Genomic DNA, 23843 nt, shown 5'->3' on the forward strand with positions numbered 1-23843 from the left:
TCGAGCGGCACATGCTTCATCACAGAATGGATTGACTCATAAATTTAAATCAATCTCATGCACAGGAAATTTTATCTTCAGTTGCAGTTTGTAAGTAGTTATTGATGCAGCTAAAAAAATTAACTAGTTTAACTATCGTGCAGGTAGATGCATTTTCGTACCAGTCTGTGCAGCTAGCACAATTGCATTCGATCAACAATACAACTCACGGATTGAAACGAGAGAAAGAGAAAATGCCAGATGAGGTTTCGGGAAAGAAATAGAATGCTGAAAGGAAAATAAGTTCCACTCCGGACCGGCTAAGACCCGAGATTGACATCTCTCGTGACACAAAATTGAATTCACAAGTTTTAATTAACTTTACGAGGATTAGTTGATAAGATTCAGTACTTGACAGCAGCAGGAGAAATTGCAATTGAATATTACGAAGCGATCTCTAAAGGTAGGTATAAAAGTAAAATAAATAGGCATATGCAAAGTTCGTCATGATACCAGCTTGTTTACTAGAGTCGTAGAAGTCTGCTGGCTACCACTTCCTAAATACATTTTCATCTCATCACCATCATCCCATTGGAGTGCGTAAAATTGAAGATAGAGTTGGTGGGGGCTAACTTTACACCCCCTCCAAATCATTGTAACTTATTCCCCCCTTGTCGGTATAGCACAAATTTTAAAACACGTGCCACAAATTGAGCATTAATACTAGCATTGGTTTTAATCGAATTGGAGGTGGTAGGCTAGGCTAACTTCAAACCCCTCCATCGTTACTCATTCCCCCTTCTCGGAATAGCAGAAATTCTAAACATGCAACAGAAATCAGCACAAATTGAGCACTAAACATTGCCATAAGTTTGAATCAAATCTTAGTTTATAGGGATGCTAACTTCACTCACCCTCGAACCATCATTACATATTTCCCCCTTCTCGATTTAGCATAAATTCTAAAACATACGACACAAATCAGCACAAATTAGCATAGGTTTGAATCGAATTGTAGTTGGTGAGAGTGGTGACTTTACATCCCCTCCAAATCTCCTGTTTCTTCTTTCTCAGTATAGCACAAATTCTAAAATATGCGGCACAAACCACCATAAATTGAGCACTTAATATTGGTATAGGTTTGAATCGAATCTGAGTTGATAAGGAAGCCTAACTTCAAATCGTCTCCAAATCTTTGTTACTCATTTCATCCTCCTCCCTTCTCGGTATAGCACAAATTCTGAAAGATGCGACATAAATCAGCACAAATTGAGGACAAAATATTGGCATAGGTTTGAATCGAACTGGAATTGGTGAGAGTGGTGACTTCACATCCCCTCCAAAGCTCCTTTTTTCTCCTTGCTTGGCATAGCACAAGCAGATGATGTGTTGCTGGTGTAGACAATTCGCAGCAGGACGCCACCAGCAACGCACCATCTGCTTCCTCATGACCTGACACAGCTGACGATGGATTTCAATCGTCGCTATGATCTGTGCATTCAAAAACTATATCACTGCTCGCACTTCACACGCGGCGAAAGCTGGAATAGTAACGTTCATCTTCAACCACTGCCACGACGCTACTGAGAGCACTAGGGAAGTTCAGCTGACACATGCGCCATGCTAGGACCTTACTCTATCAGGTGCACGCAGTCACTTCGCGCAACATACGATTTCCTAGCTATGGAACGCGTGGGAAAGTTACTTTCTGGACACGCATCTAATGAAGATATACCTTTTCCATGATGAGGGTCTGCTGTTTGAAGGGCAATTAAACAAATGTTTGAAAACGTATTACTTATTTATTTATTAACAAATGTCCAGATACAGCTGTAAACTAAGAAAACAATAATTAAATATGGAAAAGAGTTTCGGAAGAAATACAAGCATACTCTAGTATATTAAAAGTTACCTCCTGATGGTATTGAAGAAAATCCTGAAAAACTAATCAGGATTTCTATTCATGAATTGTAAGAGTGCAATGCTAGAATGCTAAACCGTGATTTGCGCCCTCTCGACTAGGATTAACAATCTATTTCAGCAGAAAAGGATTCATGGTTTATTTGATTTTACTTTTGGAAATCACCTAGATTAAATTAAGTCGTTAGTTTTGGATTTTTTTATTATTTTAGTAATTGCTCTTCTACTGAGATCGTAATACTTATGATGCTGATGAATTTATCAATCTGAGATTATACTGATTAGGCTAAGCGTGACAAATGTATTTGATTAAGATAATGAGAGAAACCAAGAAAGATTCTAGGAAACCAACGGGCACTTTATTGTGCATCACAAACTCACAGAACATGAGTTCGAATCACGGACCTTTCGCACCAGAGGCGAGTATTTTACCATTAAAGTAGCATTCCCTATGCAGAAGACAAACCGTGCGAAAGAAAATTTAGTTCGAGCGAAAGTAACAAAAATATAAAGATCTTGATTTAGACCCTGTCTGCTTCTCTATTTTGCTTGCTTCTAGTATACAACAAGTTTAGTTTGTGTTTCTGGTACCCAATTACGAGATCTAATGATGTGCTGGAAACTCAGGAGATTTCAATTCTCAGTAATCCTCCATTGCAATTACGATACAAGCAAAAAGAGAAAGAAGCTTGCTTCTCTGGTGTTAGCAGCATCTCGCGTGCAGCGAAGGAAATGTTTACAAAGGGGTGGAGCTCCTATTATTTCTGGGGTTCAATTTACGTCAAAAAGAGGCGCGTTAATAGAGACTGATTTTCAGAAGGCACGAAGAGCCAAAATGAGCATGCTTCACTGAACATGAGAAAGTACTCATACCATAGTGATGATAAATCAAGAAAAATATTAAGTTTTTAGTTTTCTTAAGTGAACCTTGTTCTCCATTACTCCTTCTCAATGGTCTCCATTCATTTCTTTCTCCTTCCCAGGGTAGTGTACTTGCCGAGAAACGCCATCCCTTATAAGTGATGTACAGCAATATGTATGAATAAATAAATCGTAATGGAAGAGCAAATTACAGTATAATACCATACTCTTCGCTTTAAAGAGTTCGGGTACTTAAGACATAGAGTTTTGTAAAGTAATATTAAGTCATTGCTTAACATTGGGAGAATGTTTATTCGTATTATATTTCATTAGTCACACATAATACATAACCGTAATTTTGAGGACAAATAGAGCAGATCTGCCCCTCAAAACCTCCAACGTTTGCTAGTTACCTTGGCAATTAAACAACAAAAACTGGATCAATATCCTTTATGGGACCAGAGCATAGAGTAATTCGGGGGAAAGTGAACATAGTAAGCATGAAAGTGAAAAAATCTTCCATAGAAATGGTAGCATGGCTGATTGAAAATTATATATGAATAGGACAGACCTTCCGCATTCTGAAAATACAAGTATGGTTCATATCGTGTCTCAAGTAACGTGCACAGAAAGAAATGAATCATACAAGGTAAATTATTCACTTCATCCCACACGTGGGTGTGAAGTGGTGAGAAGAAATGTCCTCGATTTAATGTAAATAACAGAACATAAACTGCTATATAATGAGTATAAGCTAAAGAAGAATACCTACATGATATAAAGGTACATAAGCTATTGGTGTAGAAATACTTAAGAAGCAAATAGATATACCAACCCGACATCGTGCCCAAATTCTGTCTCGGGGGCATTGAGTTGTCTGATCTTATAAGAAAGAGACATTAGTTGCCAGTCGTTTCCATTTTTCACTTTAATACTGCAGTCTACTAAGGTTCTTTTACTGTACATGTAACACCATCACCGAGAAGTTTCTCACAGATAAAACATTTTTTAGCTGACATCTTGAACATAGATGATCTAATAGACCTGATTACTTGTTCTTAGTCACACCTGCAATGATAAAAAATCACTAAAACAAAATAGTATCAGAAAATTTTCGTTAATCTTCTGCTATAAAGCGACGCTGAAAGAAAAATGCGTAATTTACCACGCCTATAACATCTAAACGGTGCATCCTAGAGAAAAAAGTAAAGAGAACATTTTTAGTAGAGAATTTAATGTAGATCATTTTTTGTAATAACACTTTTTGCTCTAAAATGATTTCCATGCGAGATATTTACAAAAACTAATTTTTGGTGCCATTTTTCGAAGATGGTGGCCAAATCCGGTGTGGTAGGGTGGTGTAAAATTAGTATGTTGTTACGGACACTTATATAAAGAAAATAAAATTTGTCCCTGTTTTCCACCATTTTTTTTCCTTATCCGACCTTTCATTGACTGGCCTATACTTACTTCGTCAGTTCCAGACTCAATACATATCATTAACCTTGACTACGTATATTCACTTCACCTAGTGGCGTATTTAAGGGGGGTTTCCGGGCATAAGCCCCCTGAATTGCTACTATAGTAAAATAAATGAAATGTCTTGCAGAATTTTTACATTTCCAGGCAAGCCCCCCCTCGAAAATTACCAAATCCCCCTCCCCAAAACAAAATTGTAAATACGCAACTGTTGCACTCCTGTGATCACTTATCCCTAATTTACTCTACTAGCCGACTTGTGGCACTCATGCCTTTGAATTGATCTGTAGTCAACACATTAGCTTTTCCCGCAGTTAATGCTAGATTTATATATCGGAATTCATTAATTCTTTATTTGAAGTAGCTTCCCAATGATGCTGAGTTGACACCACACTTCCAACACTATCTGGTGAGTACTAAATGTCGCCGATCTTTCCTCTGACCAGACCTAGCATGCTTGACTCACAAGAAACGGTTATCCATTAGTGCTAGGGCGTTGACTTGAGTTAAACTATAACAGATGATTTGTTAGAACTCTCGTCCCTATAGCACTTTTCCTCTTTCCTCGGAAAATGTCGATCAAATTACGCTTATGACGTGATAAACTCAAAACATTAGTAATAACTATAGGTTAACACAATATATGAAAATGTTGCGCATTATATTACATGTATATATTGTAATAGGGATCAACTTATGAGAAAATATTGCTTGCTTGTTGAAATTCTGTATCCGTTTCCAGCATCGAGACTATGTAGATGTCGACTTACAGTTTAAAACAGAACCCAAACGATCGTAATGTGTTGAATCCTTTCCCACCGGAAATCAAACCCGAGACAATGTGAATCAAATGCACACACACTAGCCACTAGATAACAAAAATATTCTTTTAGCGTCAAATCTCCTACACAAAAAAAAAAAAAGTTAAATTGCCAAACATCAATGTAAAATCATTTACCTTTCATTTTGTAAGTCGATATACATTTCATTGGATTAAATTACAAAATTTGTTGGTTGCTTTTACAAAATTTACAGTAAATTTATAAGAAAATATGATAGTTTTATTGATAAAAATGTAATTTTACGTAATTTCATATTAGTAATTTTATTTTATAGGTGTAAATTGATTTACATAGAAGAGTGACAAACAGATTGCCACAGTTTTTTTTGTACATTTACCTATGACATTTTTTAAGTGTATTCAGATACATTTGACCATTGTTGAATCTTTTATCGTGACTTGGTTTCCTCAATTTCAGAATCATGGCAAATTCAAGTGGACTTACACTATATCAGAATTATATGAGATCATGAAGTACTTTCCATCCTTTCAGATGCATAATGAATCTTAATGTACAGTAAGAACAACAAGTTGTTACAGGATCGTTAGTACAGTGAGATCTGACTGTTTTTCTAAACAGAGACAAACTGACCAGCAAAGATCTACCACACGGATTTTTGATCGAGATCCTATCAGATTTGAGGCAATATACGTGTAGTTTCTTTTCCTTTTTCATTGTTTTTAACTTTCGAGCGGTGATAATAAAGAAGAAAGCATGAAAATCATGAAAAAAGAAAAAAAACAAATTCGAAATTTTAACAGATTTACGTTTCATATCCCCTATATACCAAAAAAGTGATTTTTGGATGTCCGTCTGACCGTCCGTTTGTCCCGATATTCCTAGTCTACAATGAGAAAAATCCGTTATCCGGACAGCAGTATATTGTAGAAATTTACGGATTCCTTATATTTATTACGGAAATCAGTACGGAGCATATGTTATCCATATGCTACATACTTTTTCCGCTTATATGTTTCATCATGCCGTTGCAGGATATCTAACAGTCTTCCGTTTATTACATACATATAAGTATGTTATATACGTCAGCTCTTTGTTACATACGTCCATCTGTATGTGAGATAGAGGTCTGCACGGGCTCGGTTCAGACTCGAGCCTACAAAGCACATATCACTTCGGGGCCGGGCCGCGCTCGGGCAGTAAATTTTTAAATATACAACCTTATTTCTCCGGCCTTTTCGGGCCTAACTTGTACTATACAGCGATATTTATTGGACGTTTGGACATCATTTCAGGAGAACTTTTAAAACACAACTGCATAATTAAACTTCTAATTGCTGTAAATAGAAATAAAATTTTGCATAAATTATAAAGTTTCTGTAATTCGAGCTTATTTCAGGCTCATTTGATTATCACACTAGCTCGGGCCTAAATGCTAAAAAATATTTGGGACTCGGGTCGGGCCTTATATTATAAATTCAGGGGCCGGGCCGGGCCGAACCCGGGCTAAAAGTTCCGGCCCGTGCAGACTTCTCATGTGAGATCCTGACTGCTTATATAAAGTTCTTCGTACGAAAGTACGTTTATTCGGAACACTTGTCCGGAAAGTACGTATAAAATATAATTTTTCAGTTATACGATTGCTGTACGTTAAGTCCAAAAACTACAGGATTTACACATGTAACCTACGTTTTACGTATGCCACATATGTTTTTTTCCTCAGTGTAGAGAGGCTGTACCGTTAAACGCATCCGCGCCAAATTTTATACTTAAGATTTTTATAAGATTCTCCAGAAAGGGGTCGAATGTTCTTCCTGCCCTTAAAATTAAGGGTAGTTTACTAAAGGAAGGAAATCAATAATCACAATTTTCTCGAAAACCGCTCTAAAGATTTTGTTTATATTTCATATTTCAATATTTCATTATCAACCCTATAGTGTGATATAAGTTGGTAAATTTTTCTGGGACGATTCTCTGAAAGTACAGGTAATATTATTCATACTTCATAAATAAATATTACATGACTAAACAGACAATGTGCCTTAACTAATTTGTCCTGAAAAAATCCACAAGGAGTGGTTTACTGTTGGCGCAAGTTTTTCAAGGACGATTTTCTTAAAAACGAGTTAGGCAATTATACTAATATTTCACAAACAAATGATCTATTAAGAAACCTATAATATGTGGTAAATAATTTTTTATTAAAATTCCTCAAAGGATAATATCCACAAAGAGTTTTTCTTTGGCCGATTTTTATCAAAAAACACTCAGGCAATATTGTACATTTTCCATAAACAAATGTTGCATTAAGAAACTTAAATATGATCCAATATTTTTAAATGTAAAATTTACAAGGGATAGTTTACTTCTTGTGGTGAGTATTTCCTAGGTGATTTTCTGACTTGTTTCATGTATGGATATTTCATAAATAAACATTTCTATAACAACTTTCCAATATAGTATGAATAATTTCTCACGAAAAAGATCCACAAGAGGCAGGTTAATCTTGGAGATGTTTTCTTCGATGCGGTTTTCTGAAATCGCCTATTATGATGATGTTTATATTTCGCCAATAGACGTTCCTGTAATAACTAAGGCATAAAATGATTCAAATTAAGGAGTGAGAACGAAACAAAATTGTGCGGTGGCCCATAGCGTTTATTTAGTTTCGTCTTCACCAGTCACTGTTATGAAAGGTATTAATGGGAATCTAGCATTTTGTTACAAATGCGTAGCTACTTTCGTGTTTGATACTAAATGTCATCATTCCTTCCATAGTAACAGTGAGAGTCGCAAACGTTCCATTGCATGAAAAGGCGCTACGCAACATTTATTTAAAATAGCTCTTGTTATAAAGCGAAAATTGTTTTTGTTCGTTGTTCTCTCCGTTACTTTTATAATACGAGTATAGACCTATGAACGCGGAGTAAATAGGTAAATAAACTAGAGATAAGAGGTCCCGTTAGCAAGAAAGCTTGCTCCGTGCACCAACATACCAATATCTCCATGCATCTACTACATGGAGTTAATCTAAACCAGCATGTCGTTGTGTTGCGTCGCGGTTTTTATCCTAATACATTTACCGAATAGTGTGTTAGATTAGAGAAAGAAAGAAGGGTAAAAAAGAAGAACTTACTGTTAGGAAGAAATCAAAACCAATAGATACAATTTACTACTTAATAGTGAATTTTTCCATATAAATTTACGGTAAATACAGTCAGGGCCGGATCCAAGATTGTCTGAGGGGGGGATGCACCAAAATTCCCAAAATAACCAATCAAACTGAAACTCTTCAAAGTGGCATGTGACAATATTCTTTACTCCTGACAACGCTGATGCATAGAACGGACGGAGGAAGAGGAGTATTTTAAAGAGGGTAGCAAGTATTATGCATGGAAAATTGTTCTCGCCTCCTGGCTTCCGTTTTCTTCCTTACTTGAGAAATGTTACATTGTTTTGCTTGGTGAATCATTTTCCTTCAATCTTTAGAAAATCGACTTAAACTATTGCTTTTGTAAAGCTGTGCTTTCTTTTAAGCCCCAAACGGAAACATGATGACAGACATAGACGTGCGCAACGTGGGTGCCATGGGTGCCTTGGCACCCCCATTAGACAAACTTTTTTATGTAGAATTATTACAAACTGAGAAGAGATTACGTGTAAATTATTTCCCATCTGCATGTGTACCGTGCGTCGCCAACGCAGCGTCGGGTGCAATGACGCTATCTTTTCTTAGGGGAAAGGGGGGAGGACGACATTCCATATGGTGGTACTTTAGATCTGGCACCCACATTCCCACTGTCCTGCGCACGCTAGTGATGACAGAAAGTTTCGGAAAGTCTGCTATTTTCACGACTAGTTTCTCATTTTAGATAGTGCAGCTATATTTACAACGAAGGGTGGGGGGTGCACGTGCACCGGTGCACCCCCTAAATCCGGCTCTGCATACAGTACATAACTAATATATTCCACGAGGACAACAACTATCAACTGCTTCAGGTTAGGAATGGGCGACAAATTTTAACCTCATAAAAATTTGTTTTTCTCCATTTTCTGGAAACTATTACCTTTTGACTGATAAATGTCTTATTCTTGTACCGTAAAATAACGTAATTAAACAAAATTTAAAGTTGATCAAAATTGGGCTATATCTTATTAACCATATTTATACTGTGTCACCATACTCTGTCATAATAAAAAGCTTGTTGAGGATATGTTCCAGTAAAAGTTTGGTCAGTAATTGTGGCGTGATTACCATACAATATTAATTTATTTTTAGTTTTACAAAACTCATTTTCCTCGAATGTGTTGAAAACTACGTCTGATAACATACATCATTTCGGTGAGATCAAAAAATACCATGAATGTACTTGCACAGTGCCATCTATCGATGTTGTATCCATTCCAACTAGTAAGCCAGGTAGCCTAAACCTTTGGTACAGTCAGTGTCGAGTTTGAACGAGTTATGATATGTTAGTTGGCTTCCAGAGGCAGAAGAGTAAGGACGTGCAAAGAGTGTCTGTTGCGAGCCAACATTAAGTTTTGTTCTAAACTGCAAACAAAAGTGCCAAAGAAGCTCACAAAATATCAAAATCAGTGTTTGGCGTGAAGCAATGGCACTGAAAACTGTTTACAAGTGTGAGCGATTCAAAAGCGGCAAGGAGTCAGTTTAAAATGAGCAACGATCGAGACGTCCTTTGACGTCAAAAACAGATGAAAACATTCAAAAAGTTGCACAAATGATTTGTTCAAACAGGCGAATAACTATTCGAGAGTTTTCCGAAGAACTAAACATCCTGTATGGATCCGTGAAAAGCATTTTAACCACAGATTAAATGGGCAAATGGCTTCCTTCTTCACCATGAAAACGCTCTGTGCCACACCTTGCTTTTTATCCGCGAGTTTTTGGTCGAATAAAGTGTGTTTGTTTGTCCACATCCGCTTTATTCACACGATTTAGCACCATACGATTTCTGACTCTTCCCAAAGGTTAAAACCGTGCTTAAAGGAAAACGTTTTGACACCATTCCTGATATTGAGAGGACCAGGACAGAGCAGCTGAATGCCGTTCCAAAAGAGGCCTTCCAGAAATGCTTCCAGTCATGGATTTAATGCTGGAATAAGTGCATTGCTTGTAAAGAACAGTACTTGGAAAGGGATTAAATCAAATTCCATGTAAGCTTATTACTTTGTTTCTAATAAAATAATTCACCGTACTTTTTGATCACAATTTCATATATCAGTGGTGCCCCCCCCTTATGTCCATGACGCACCCCCCCCAATTGTCTATCCGTAGGTGTTCTCCCACGAAAAAAAATATTTTTTTCGATTAATTTTTACACCCCCTCAAACATATTTATATAGATTTTTAACCCCCCCCCCAAATATTTCAATGACGCAGTTTGCGTCATAGCCCCCCTCTGTGGGCACTCCTGCATATATTATATTTTAGATATTTTTTTTTTTCGTTAAACGCTTATAATATTGTACAATTTATTTGTTGTCTTCTATCCCCTTTAGAAGAAAAAAATGTAAGTCAAACATTTACTTTCTTGCGAATTTTTTGTATGTTCTAATCCATACAAACCTTACATAGTAATCCATCATTCGAGACAAAAAGCTTAAATGACAAAATAAGAACCAGAATCTCATGCGTTTCTCATTTACTTTTATATAAATGAGTATCATTTATTACATGACATATTCATGCATCTTAAAAACTATTAGCAAAATCATCGTGAAACGAAAAAAAAAAGTTTTTATTTTGTTGTGATCATCCAGAAGAAATAAATGTTGTGGTATCCTTGAACTAAAAGTGAAAGTTTGCCAAGAAATGGCTGAAAGAATGAAACAAAAAGAGGAAAACGAGTTAACGGCATGACCACTTAATCAAAATTAGTCTCTTTTTTTTCTATGTTTTCAGGTCAGAAGAAACGAAATCTCAATTTGCCAGAATAATAAAGTGAAACGAAAGAGATTTTAAAATGAGTTAACATTTTTTTATTTTTCTTTTCCTGGAAGATGTCCAAAGTTACTTTTGTACGTACACCTCCATCAGTGGGTGACAAACAACAACAACAACAACATATGTTCCTGTTCCATGATTTCTTTTTTCTTATTCTTCTCTCTTTTGTATTCTGTTTCTTTTCGTTGTGCTTTTTTTGTTAATCTTTTGTGTTGGGTGCCATATTGGCGGAAACGAGATAAGGGCTCGCGAGGACACGGGGCGATTCGTCTGCGTCATTTCCGACTCCTGATTTCTTTATTCGCTCTGAAGGCGGGAAAATACTGAAGAACGAGGAAGTCCTGATGGCAGTTTAATGAAATTTGAGATTGATTTTCAGGGAAATTATTACGGAAAATGGTGCAACGACGGAAATTACTTTTCATAACTTCCAGAAATTAACTACTCGCTCAAATGGCTGTTTCTTCCTCTATAACTGAAAGATGAGTTAAAATCAGATTTAAAGGTGAAAACAATGTCTTGAAAACACTCAGTGGTGGCTGCAGAGTTCGATAACAGGGAAATCACGGCAATGGGAGCAGAAAAACCAGTTTACCTTCTTCTCCTCGCAAGCCTCCTCCCTCCAGAGCTTTGGGGGCTTGCAGTGATTTTTCACTTTAAAGTCCTTTGAACTCTGATGGGAGATCCAAATACTTCAATAAAATTGCAAGGAATTGCATAATCATATATCCAGTATATATCTTACATACAGAGCTATTGAATTTATACTTCACTCAGCGTAAATATATAGCTATTCAAGAAGTGGAGAACAATTTACGTAACCAACGCTGCTCAATCTATGTTTTCTATTTAAAATGTCTTAGTCCACTCTGTAAAGATAACCCTAGTTGTTATCACGCTTGCCTTCGGTTCGCGTGGTCCCGGCTTCGATTCCCGGTGGAGGTACAGTTGAACGACCAAAGTGGTTCGGATTCCACTATAATCACTACGTCCACGTCTTCTTTAACCTAGCAGGCATAACCATGGGACGTTAAACTAACTCAAACCAAACCGGATTACTGAAAGATGGCTGAATATGATAAAATATACGAAATAAGCGTAATTTTGTGTTGACGGAAGCAATAGATTTTGCGCCATCTTTCAGTTTCAAGGACAACGTTCTGTATTTTGCTGAATGAGATTTACCAATTGGTATATCTCACCTTCAGCATTTTGTTTTCATAATTCGTTCATAATACACTTGTTACAATCTCATATTTAGTTCTTAGATTACAAAGATGGCCACATCCAGCTTCATTAATAGTAAAAGAATCTTATAATTACATTGCACAACACAATTCTTATACTTGTATTTTTCATAGTGAATCTAAATGAAATTTAATTTAACTTGCGGAACCACTATTATATGCTCAAGGGCCCCAGAGGTCCCTGGAGCACAATTTAAGAACCGCCGATTTAATATATTTTGATGAAAATGGATATGCAGACCCTGCTTATTCGAGTGTATATTCAAGTACAACGATCACTTGCAAGTGGTGAAGTCATAGGTGCGAATTGACTGCGTAGAGGATGGAGTTTTGCCAAAGAGGAGTGTTTATCTTCTCAAGTTCCATGATTTGTTCCCTCTGAAGTTTTGTAGTATCCTCCTGATAAAAAAAATAAAAAAAAAACAATACTATTTTAAACTTGCTCACTGATTCTGGCCTTTCTCCATATCCCTCTCATCTTTTGGGCACAGGATTGGTTAAAACATGTTTTTCTTGAATAATTTATACTTTTTTTTTTTTTTTTACAAATTTACGACTTTTAGCCATAAATTGGTTAAATGTTTCAATTTTGTCTCAGATCTTCCCAAGTTTCCATGACATTCTTCAAACTACTCCTATCATCTCCTTCACTCCATGTGAAATCTCTGCTGGCGAATATAAAATAAGTAAACATTTTTCATTGGATAGTACATTAATACAGTTCAAATGAAGTATATGACAAAGTCTCAATATAGTACTCCCTTTCATATTCATAAGATTCATTTCATAAGATATTCCGAAGTAAAATTGTGGATACGGCGTGCTATACAAGAATCAAATATGTGTACTCTATATACTTGTAAATATATATTTGTAGTAAGAAAGGGAAGTCTCACTTCCTTAGAAAGAATTTTCTCTTTCTATTCTTTTCGTTCAGTGTAATCCTGCTTTCTGAGGCTGAGAAAATCTCTTCCTTGTGCTTAAACCCTTCCTTATGAAACTTGCTTTAACTTTCGCCTAATACCAAGATCTTTAGTTTATATTTTCTGCATTAAATATATGATTTCTACTTCCTACCTATCGTCTCAGTAGGTTCAAGACACACACACAGAGAGAGAGAGAGAAATCGTCCCTGTATAACCGTAGTCTGACAGTGACTAATGACACTATTTCTTTTTAATTGCTTCCAATTGAAGCGGAAGAGAGCAACATTGTGGGTTAACAGTTAAAATCTGCAAAAAGAATAAATATTGGCAAAGATGAAAAACCTCATAAGTTGAGAGAAAACGTAAGAATATCTCACACATGCAATATAAAAAAACACTTTCCTTAAATCGAACTTGTTAAAATGTTAATCATAAAACGTAAATTTTTGTACAGATACTTTTCAATTCAATGGAAAGACTTGAAAAAACACAACTTACCACAGGCTTGATACGGCGTTGGGTCTCTTTTCACCCTTAGAGTAGCTGTGATGCTACGTGCAATGGAGTCTTAGAGATTGTAAATGGTAGTAAATGGATTATTACAGCATTACGCGTACGGATTATTACAGCATCACTAAATTCCATGAGCGTATGGATGCAGAAATCTGTGCTGGTTTGTGCTCCAAAACGGACCACGGATATTTAATTATGTTCAGGTTCGAGTATTGGGTGAGCAGGTGTTCAACATTATCCCGATGCTCTTTAAACCACCCCACAGCAGCACCAACTGTGTGAATGAGCACATTATCATCCTAGAGTATGGTGTCATTGCCCCAAAACATCTGGACCACAGGCTTCAGAAGGTTCCGTAAAATGCTGACATAATCACAGGCAGTGACGCAACTGTAAGAGTCAGCACAGGACGCGCTGAAAACCAGGCCCACAGCATCACAGAGCAACAGCCATGTTTCACGGTTGCGTGAAGACACTGAGGATCATACTCTTCATTAAGCGTTTGCCACCCGTTAACACGACCCGTGGTTTGAAAAAAACCTGAACGACTCATCCGATCATATCACACGTTTCCAATCATCAGCGATCTATGTTGCATGTTTGCGGCACTATCTTGCTAAAACGTTATGATCCCACTGACGAAAAAGGGGCCGCGGTGGCTCAGTGGTAGAGCGTTCACCTCTGGTGCTTGGGGTCCCGGGTTCGATCCCAGTCCCCACCAAGTGAACTTTGTGGTGGACAAACACCGTGTGCGTGGGTTTTCTCGGGGTTCTCCCGTTTCCTCCCACTTTCTTCATTCCACCATTTCATTCATTACTCATCATCACCGTCTCCTTTAGCCTAACCGGCATAACCGTGGGACGTAAAACTCAAAGATTTCCACTGACGAAAAAAATGTAGGTGGCGTACTTAAAAAGGTAGGTTACATGAGTAATTCCTGTAGTTTTTGGACTTAACATACAGCAAACGTATAACTGAAAACGCATATTTTACAATACTTTCCGGATAAGTGCTCCATCTATACGTACTCTCCGTATGAAACAATATAGGCGGTCAGGATCTCATATACAAATGGACGTATATAACATGTAGCTGACGAAGGTAACATAAGTATATACATGTGATATACAGAAAACTGTTAGATATCAGACATCCTGCGACGGCATGATGTAACACCTAAGGGCAGTGCCCATGTAGCATAGTACGAATAACGTGTGCTCCGTACTGATTTCTGTAGTAAGCAAAAGGATACCGTATATTTGTACAATATACCGCTGTCCGGAGAACGAACTTTTCCCTGTGTCCTTATCAACGGTTTTGGCCGTGCAGCCCGACCCCATATGTCCGTCTTATATAACTCACAGCGAACAGTGATTGTCGACACAGGTTGTGGGAGGTGCTGCTTCAGTTCCACTGTCACTTGCACCGCAGTCGGTTCTGAGTTCCGGTTCTGAGTGACTGTTCATTTTTAATGCTCGGCGGGACCTGTCACTGAGCGGTTTTTTTTTTTTCGACCACTGCTCCTCGTTGCAGATGTTTTGTCATGAGTTATGTAGACCGTCATCAATTTGAGTAATGTTCCTCCCGACACACCCAAAACAATTGCCATTCTTGTCACGCTCATACCACATAACTGAGTGTAAACTTTTTGCCTTATTTATAAATCAGAGAGGTTGCCAATTTCATAGTATCATTGATACTCAGCTCAGTGCACAGTTCCGTGCTACTTCTCCTCTCTTAGTACTGAGTTAGCCCTAACAGATCATCACCAAGAGCTCGCGCTGCTTTCGCCGTCTGCCAACCCAGACATCTGAAGAGTTTTCGACTCCAGGTGTTTCGAATAAATTGATAAGTATCTAAAAATAACAAGTAAAAACTGGTTACAACTCATGAACCACATCACTCCATGGCTGCAGTATATTATTAATATGCATAAAACGCTCTATTGGCTTCTTTGGTTACCCTCCTTTCCTCCCCCTATTTACCCAACAGTAGTACTCATAATAGGCACTGCAATGAAATTACTTCCATAAAATATATTTTATAATGATAAATTTAATTCAAACAAACTTATGTCATCTAAGCTAAAACAGATTTAAAGTGAAGTATGAAAGAATTGGGGAAATGATAATGTGGGAAAAACAAGAGAACCTCGAGAAAACCTATGGGAACGATGTTGTCCACCACAAACACATTTCTGGGATCCAACCAGGAACTCGCACGTCATAGACGAATGCTCTAACACTGAGCCACAGTGTCCTCATAAAATCTTAATAAGTGTAATGTTTCAAAATCAAAATCATTAAACAGCTAGGGTCTTTCTCATCCTGGTTGTAGAACTAAATTGGTGATTTCTGATCTGATCTGAGTCTAATAAATCTTGCACTTTTCCTTTACTTGATTTTTATTCTACGTATAACTTCAGAAACCAAAGGTATGCACATTATAATATTTCACAGGATTGTATAGCAGGTCAAAGTATACGACCATTCCAAGTTTGATCCAGGTCAAATGAATTCAGTTGAACTCGTACGATCCTTGTCATTGATTTTTCGGAAGAAAATTAGATTGAAAACTAATCCGAAACCTAAAAGGTATAATTGTGAGACGTTACTCCCTCTGTTGAGAACTTGGGAATGAAATCTCTATTTCTCTATCTCTCTGATCTTGTTACTGATTTTGTTACTGGGGGAACAAAAGTCTCGTTTGAAGACCAGTTCCATTTCTTGAACCCGGAGTTTTCTGATAGTGAGCGTTCGATCTCATTCCATTCGAAGAGAGTAAAATATTACTATTACATCATATTGTTCTCTAAAAAAATTAGAAACTTGAAAATTAATTCAAACATTGTCTCTTTCTTTCCAGAATTTCTTACGTGACCTTCTGAAAGAAGCCAAGAAGATCAATGATGTATCAGAAGATAAACTGATTGAATACACAGACACTATGGTTAGTACTTTTGTTCATATTAAATATTAGTGTTTTATTTCGTCTATATTTTCCTAACCGAGCTCTGAAGAAGAACATAATGACTTTTTTTTCATTATTGGACAGGATACGAGGAATAGAACAAATATTCAAAGGCTAGAACATGAATATATGTTATTGACATTGTTTTATGTTTTTTTTAAATATTTATTTATCTAGTTATTTTTAATTTGCCTGGTCCTCTACTATGGTTTTTATTTAGTACTGGTCTTCACTATATTAAGCGTTGGCCATCATTACTCTAATACAATTGAAGACCTCGGTGCATGAAGAAGACAGCTCCAATTTTACAATATTTTCGAGGTTGAAAGAAAACTATTTAAAATCTTTTTGTATTCACTTTAGCCTCTAAATTTTTCGTAAAAAGAATTCCCTATGAAATAAAATTAATTTTACAAACAGTTTCGGTTAAAATAAAAATATATATGTTTTTAACACTTTTAAAGAAAAATATTGAAGATATTGTTAAATTGGAGCTGTCCCCTTCTTGCACCGAAGTCTTCAATTATATTATGAGGTTAGTTCCAAAAACAAGGTCTCTGAAGGGCTGGAGACACAGGAAAATTGTTCGTGTGGCTTCTGGCAACATTGTTGTATTTGTTATTTCCCCCACTTCCAAACAAGGGTGCACGCACTTCACTGGGACGCGCAGTTTCTGCTGTGCAACACTTTGTAATGGAGCTCCTAATTAGTGCTACATCCAAGTGCGAAGTTCGCGCGCAGTTATTTGGCTTATGAACACAAAAAAACGTGAAACCGATTGATAGTAGTGTCTAGTGAGTCGTGAATTGGTCCTGGCCATTGAGATTGAGATCGGAACTCAGTAAGTGCGTGAAAACACGTTAGTCTCACTATCTTCTGTAGCACTTACTGGTACTTCGCCGTAAGTGTCAGTGTATTGTAAGACAACAAAATACCGGGGAATGATGGCTTCAGCCTGTCCTCGTGCCATCGGATCTCGGAGGGTAAGTGCAAACTCGTCACAGGCTAATTGAAGTAGGTGGAACACCTGGATGAACTGCCGTCCCTACCAGAGGAGGTGAGACTATCCTCCGAAATCTGCAACTAGGTCGTGCCCTTGGGTCCGAGAAGTAAGACTAAGTGCTACCCTGACACATAAAAGAGGGGTAGTTAATGTGCCCAAGGTGGCGAATCCTACATCTACCGGGAGAGATTACGAGCTCTCAGAGAGCGAGTAGTCCGTCTTCTCGGGTCCAAGATTGGATGCTTGTATCCTAATGCACTGTTGGTACTTCGAAAAGGTTGTGAAGTAGTAAAGGTCTCTTAATTTGGATGTCAGTTCCTGGGTTTTACAGATTTTACCAGGAGAAGGGTTTCGACGACCTATCGGGGGAAGCCGACTCTCAATGTCTTTAAAGGCAGACACTGTACATCAGTCAGGGGTCTGGTAATGTAACTTGTCGTAATAGAGTACCTCTACCTCAAGTAGAGGAAGTCCATACTACTTGGACGCACCTACTGGGAAGAGGGCTGTGTTTTATTCAAAATTCCGTCATACAGTCGCCACGCCATTGAGTTCGGGAGGAAGCTGAGCTACAAAGTGTATGTGATACCTCAACACGTGAAGAGAGGAAATTCCATATTGCTTGGACGAGCCTACCGTGTGTGAAGCCTATGTGAACTCCTAAATGATCATGTCTGCGTAAGCAGACACTCTACATCAGTCATTGGTTACGGTAATGTACGGAGTACCTCTACTGTAACTAGGAAAAGCCTTATGTTGTTTCAACGATCAGCGGGGGTAAGATCAGTCTACTGCCTGAAAGATACCCAACCAGAAACTGAGGAAAGGTACTCATCCCAAGAAGGAAGGATCCGAGCCCAGTGGAAGGAAGAAATCCATCTAGATAAGGTGCAGATACGACACTACCAGGATGAGATACAAGAGTATCTCTGGGTGTTCGTGGTACCTCTACACGGAAGGCAAAAAACATTTAACAAGAGAGGCAGAGCCGGTTCCCAGGTTTAGTTGGGACTCCCGAAATTGGGTTGGACTTGCGAGCAGGGCGGCCTCAATCACTAGGTTAAGCTGTAGGCAATTAGGACTTTCGCCTGGCCACGCAGTAGGCGCACCTACGGAAAACAAAGTTGAAGGGCACATGAAGGTGCATGGAATACATGAGCACTACGCTTTAGTATAGAAGAAATACGTGTTGGGTCACTGAATGTACTATCCTATAAATATAGTTCTACAGGCCATAGATCGTCCTGGGAGGCGAGTTAAATGTGGCGATAGAGCACTTTACGCCTAATACGGTGTATCTATATCCTGTACCTGAAATTGCATGATCCCTTTTGCTGTCTTAGCAGAGTTTGTTGTTGTTTGAAACACACTCACACCAGACTACGTAACATGCTGTATTGGTATCCTGATAGGAGTAACCGTGAGTGTGCTAATACTTATCTCCTTTCATTTATAAATAAAAGTGTATTTCTAGATCACACTTAAGTTTGAGCCAAGTTTTTCCCTCTGTACTCTGTTAAATATTTCATTTATATACAGATGGTGATCAGAAAAATGGAAACACCTGTAGTTGGCAACACGTCAGATGTATGGGTTGGCAGCGGTGTCGTGGCGCCCGCAGCGCCGGACCGCTGGTGGTTGGTGTATTAGGTCGGTCTCCATACTACGTCAGGTGCAGTGGAACAGCAGTGTCCAGTGGCTGCAGCAGACGGAGGTAGTGTAAAATGGGAGACCTCTCAGATTTTCAAAGAGGGCAAATTGTTGGTGCGCGGTTATGTGGAGTGAGTGTGACGGCAGTGGCTACTGTGTTAGGTGTGTCGCGTGCGACAGTGTCGAAGACGATGACGGCCTACACAACACACGGGAAAACCACATCGGGGAAACGGAACAGTGGGCGGAAGAAAATCATTAGTGACAGGTCACGCCGGGTATTAAAGCGCATTGTCACTCAGAACCGTCAAGCCACTGCGGAGCAAGTGACGGAGGAACTCAATCAGCACCTCCCACACCCTGTTTCGACAATCACAGTCCGCCGCAAATTATGACATGAACTTACGGGGTCGTGTTGCACGGTCCAAACCGCTCATCAGGGACCATAAAGGTGCCGCGACCATGCAACTTGGACCGTTGAGGACTGGAAACGTGTGATATGGTCGGATGAGTCATCCTTCACCTTATTCCCAACCACGGGTCGTGTTTAAGTGTGGAGGACGCCCAAAGAAGCTTATGATCTGCAGTGTCTCCGCCCAACTGTGAAACATGGCGGCGGCTCGGTGATGCTGTGAGCCGCCATATCATGGTTTTCATTGGGTCCTGTGGTCACACCTAGCGGACGAATCACTGCCAACGATTATGTTGCAATTTTAGGAGACCACTTGCATCCTATGGTCCGGATGTTGTACCCGGACAATGACGCCATCTTCCAGGATGATAATGCACCCATTCACAAAGCTGGCGTTGTTGCAGCGTGGTTTGAGGAACATCGGGAAGAAGTTCAACACCTCCTCTGGCCCGCCCAATCCCCAAATCTCAACATAATTTAACATCTGTGGTCCGTTTTGGAAACACGACTCCGGCGACGATTTCCACCTCCATCCTCTCTCACAGAACTGGCCGATGCCCTGCACGAGGAATGGTGTAAAATTCCACTTGCTACCATTCACGACCTCTATGCCTCAATCCCACGTCGTATCAAGACTGTTCTGAAGGCGAAAGGTGGCCCGACACCATATTAATCTGATAAGTTGCAAATTCGTTCAGGTGTTTCCATTTTTCTGATCACCATCTGTACATACCATTAATTTTAAAAAGCATCTTTTTCTATCGCTAATGAAACTTTTAAGAGGTACATACATTATCATTATTGAATGTGTTTGGAATATTTAATACAGTAAAACCTTCCTTAATGTACAGCTTCATAGATTCTTTTGTATCGGCAAAAATGTATGCATTATTAGGAAACAGAAACCTCTCTCTTGTGAATAGAGATATGAGCGCAGACAATCTTCTTTTTCCCCTAACATTTTAGTAACCTTTTCATAATTGACAGGTATTATTCTCAGCTCATAGGTATTTAGCACAGAAATTACTTCCTGCAAAAGTTGAAAAGAAGTCTGCGATACCATAAAGTGAACAGAAAATCCATACTTGCATCAAATGTCTTCGTCATAAGTCAATGACCTGCTGAGTCACTGCACAGAAATAGAACTCCTGCAGTCTGAACTTGAAATTATTCTTATTTGTCCATAACAAATTGCTTTTTGATGGGTATTTAAGAAAATCTGTAATCAGTTATTTTACCTTTTAGTGCAGTCAGTATGGATTTAGACATTTTTATTGGAGAATGATATGTGCTTGAGAAGAAAATTACCACAATATGCAGTGTATTTTGCAGTACACGTTCTTATAAACATGTACCCTAGCCATACGTTTGCTTCTTTACGGAGAAGTCCAATAATTCAGGATATTGGCCTCTATTTCCATTTATTTATAATCAATGCACGTATATTTTCTGCATACTGTATTCAATTATCACATGAACTGTGAGTTATCTAAATTTGTAAATCTCTCAGTAACATATACCTCTCATTTACGGACAAATAAGCATGTCCCATCATTATCCATTATTCAGAGGTTTCACTGTTTTTTGTACAGGATAAGTAAAAGAAATATCAAAAATTTAGTATTTTAAAAATGTAAGACGATAAAGAATGAAACTCCTGGCTCACATCATACAATAACAAGAGGGGAAGTCAAAAAGTAAAGGGACTTATGCAATTTCTTGCACTAGGATTTGGTAACACTGCTAGTATCCAGCGCTGAATTAGCGCTAGTCTGCAACACTTCTATGCAACGTGTCACTCTTATTCCCGCGTTAGTCGTTGCAATATAGCAGATCGTTAAACATGGCAGCTCCATTGTCGATCTGCATCCAGGAGGAAATAAGAGCAGTGATTCGCTTTTTGTTTCCGGAAGGTGTTAAACCTGAAGATCTACGAATGGATAGAGCATTTCAAACAATAACGAACTTCTTCATGTGACGAGAAAAGATCGGGCAGGCCATCGACGTCAACGACTTAGGACAATTTGAAAGTCCCTTTACTTTTTGACTTCCCCTTGTAGTATCTTGACTCCTTATGATCAGGTGGAAATTCATCGAATGTCCGAGTTTAAGAAGATTTAATGAATTAATACATTGGGAAAGATCTACAGAAATTCTTAAGTAATGTATGTATGTATGGGAGCTTGTCTTGCTCTATGCTCTATATCTTAATCATCTTGATTCAGAACCTTTACTGATGCATATTACCTTTCTTACAAAGATGACCACAACACTGGGCTTTCGATTAGGTGGTCACAACGAGCATTATACATTTGTAAATGAAAGAGCAAGGTAAGCGCTTGTGATAACTTGTGATGTACCATAAACCATATCGAATATCATTCTAAGTGTATAACGTTTGAAAAGTCTTCAATGTTTATTTCTAGCCTTTCTCATCTATATTTGAGTAGTTCTGTGTATGTTACGTTCCACGTAAGCAATTCAGAAATGCTTCATAGTCCGTTATCTCTTTATTATTTCAGCTTCAAGTTTTCGATGCGAATAAGGATGGAAGGTTACAACTTTCAGAAATGGCCAAGTAAGTAAAAATATTGACAATGATACTATGGTTTATTTACTAACTTCTTACTTAAATTGTGCAACATAATGTGCATATGGTGATGGTAATATTCACGAGTGCACTATTCTTTATAGCTTTTCATTTGTCAATAAAAATGTATTTCGAGCGCGCACACACCTCGTTGCCAAGTTTACTTAAAAGTTAACGAAGGGTACTGTCTCTTTATTACGAAACAAAATCAAGCTACTATTTACAAAGTTGCTTAATACTATATTTGCCATTTGCCATCAAGGAAGATAATAATAACAACAGTATGTTGCAAGACATACTGGTGTTGAGTACCTACTTAGCTTACAATACAGCTTATCCTCCTCTCCATTCTTTCTACATGCCCAAGTCATTGTATCCGTTGTGCCTTTATATATTTTACAATATTTCCCCTTGTAGACAGTGTGCCGTAACTTGTGGGGGCAAAAGGAACAATTGTACCCCATTTAAGCTCTCCGCCGCTCGAGGGGGCACACCTCTGTCTTACAAGATATGATATGATAAAGGATGTATAAATTAAGCATGGAATAGGTTCACCACATTCAAAAAGAAAAAAGATAGAAAGAAAGGACAGAAAAGGAAAATAAAGAAATAAAAGAAAAAACCCAAGAAAACCTCATTCAGGATGGCTGGAGTGAAAAAGCTTTTTACACTTTTTCGACCGAGTGCCCCCACCAGGAATCTCAAGGCTTTAAGTTGTGTCAAATGTTGTCCACTCAATTTAACTAATGAAGTATGAGTGACCCCACCATGCCTTTTCCAAAAGAATTGCAAACAATTTGAGGTGATGCTGTTACCCCATCATCTGAAAAAAATGTATTTTCCTAAGGTGAAGCACAAATGTAATCTGGTTCCTATTCTCGTAAAACATCAACTGAGACCCCTAAACCCGCATTCGCAAAAGCTTTCCGTTGAATTATGCTATTAATCAACTAGATCCAGTTTCACTTTGTATTTCGACTGAGGTCCCCAGAGTAATATAGAATAAAAAATGTTTAATAAAGTTTTAAGTTCTAGGAAGAAAATTCATATTTCATTCTTTTTATAAGTCCAACTACATATTTTCTAAGGGACCAATAGTGTTTGCTCTCCCAGGAAAAATTCCAAGTCACGGTGCTGCTTGTAGAATATCTTCTATTCCTTTATTTGTTCTTATTCTCCATTCATTATTTTCTCCAACTGATCCAAAAGCATATGTCATTATTCCTTTCCTTTCAAATGCCTGTATCTTTATATCATAGTTATTGTAAGAGTCCATCCATGCTTAAGTACCGTGTGTCACTATTTGTCTTATTATAGTTCTATTATAACTTTAGTTTTGATTGTCTGCTGATGCTTTTGTTTTGAATATTCGTAATTTGGCTTGGTAGGCTTTATACTTTGTTTTAATTCTTTATTTAATTGTAGTTGTCATACCATTGCCACTATCCATTAGCATACCCTGGTATTTACATATGTTCACGCTCTCCAACATGTTATTTTAAATAATGAATTCCTTCCTGTTTCCTTT

The 23843-nt window shown here is 38.0% G+C and overlaps 1 protein-coding gene across 4 annotated transcripts in view; it reads left to right on the forward strand.

The window, feature by feature from the left end:
• Cbp53E (Calbindin 53E) overlaps positions 1 to 23843 on the forward strand; it is a 716107-nt gene that overhangs the window by 626139 nt on the left and 66125 nt on the right. For all 4 annotated transcript variants that reach the window (XM_081744047.1, XM_081744052.1, XM_081744043.1 and 1 more), the window contains 2 exons: positions 16556 to 16639; positions 22248 to 22303. In XM_081744047.1, the coding sequence (XP_081600173.1) occupies positions 16556 to 16639; positions 22248 to 22303 (140 nt within the window). The remainder of the gene's footprint in view (positions 1 to 16555; positions 16640 to 22247; positions 22304 to 23843) is intronic.

The sequence above is a fragment of the Thermobia domestica genome, chromosome 2, assembly GCF_964235325.1.
Source record: "Thermobia domestica chromosome 2, izTheDome1.hap1.1, whole genome shotgun sequence".
Classification (NCBI taxonomy): domain Eukaryota; kingdom Metazoa; phylum Arthropoda; class Insecta; order Zygentoma; family Lepismatidae; genus Thermobia; species Thermobia domestica.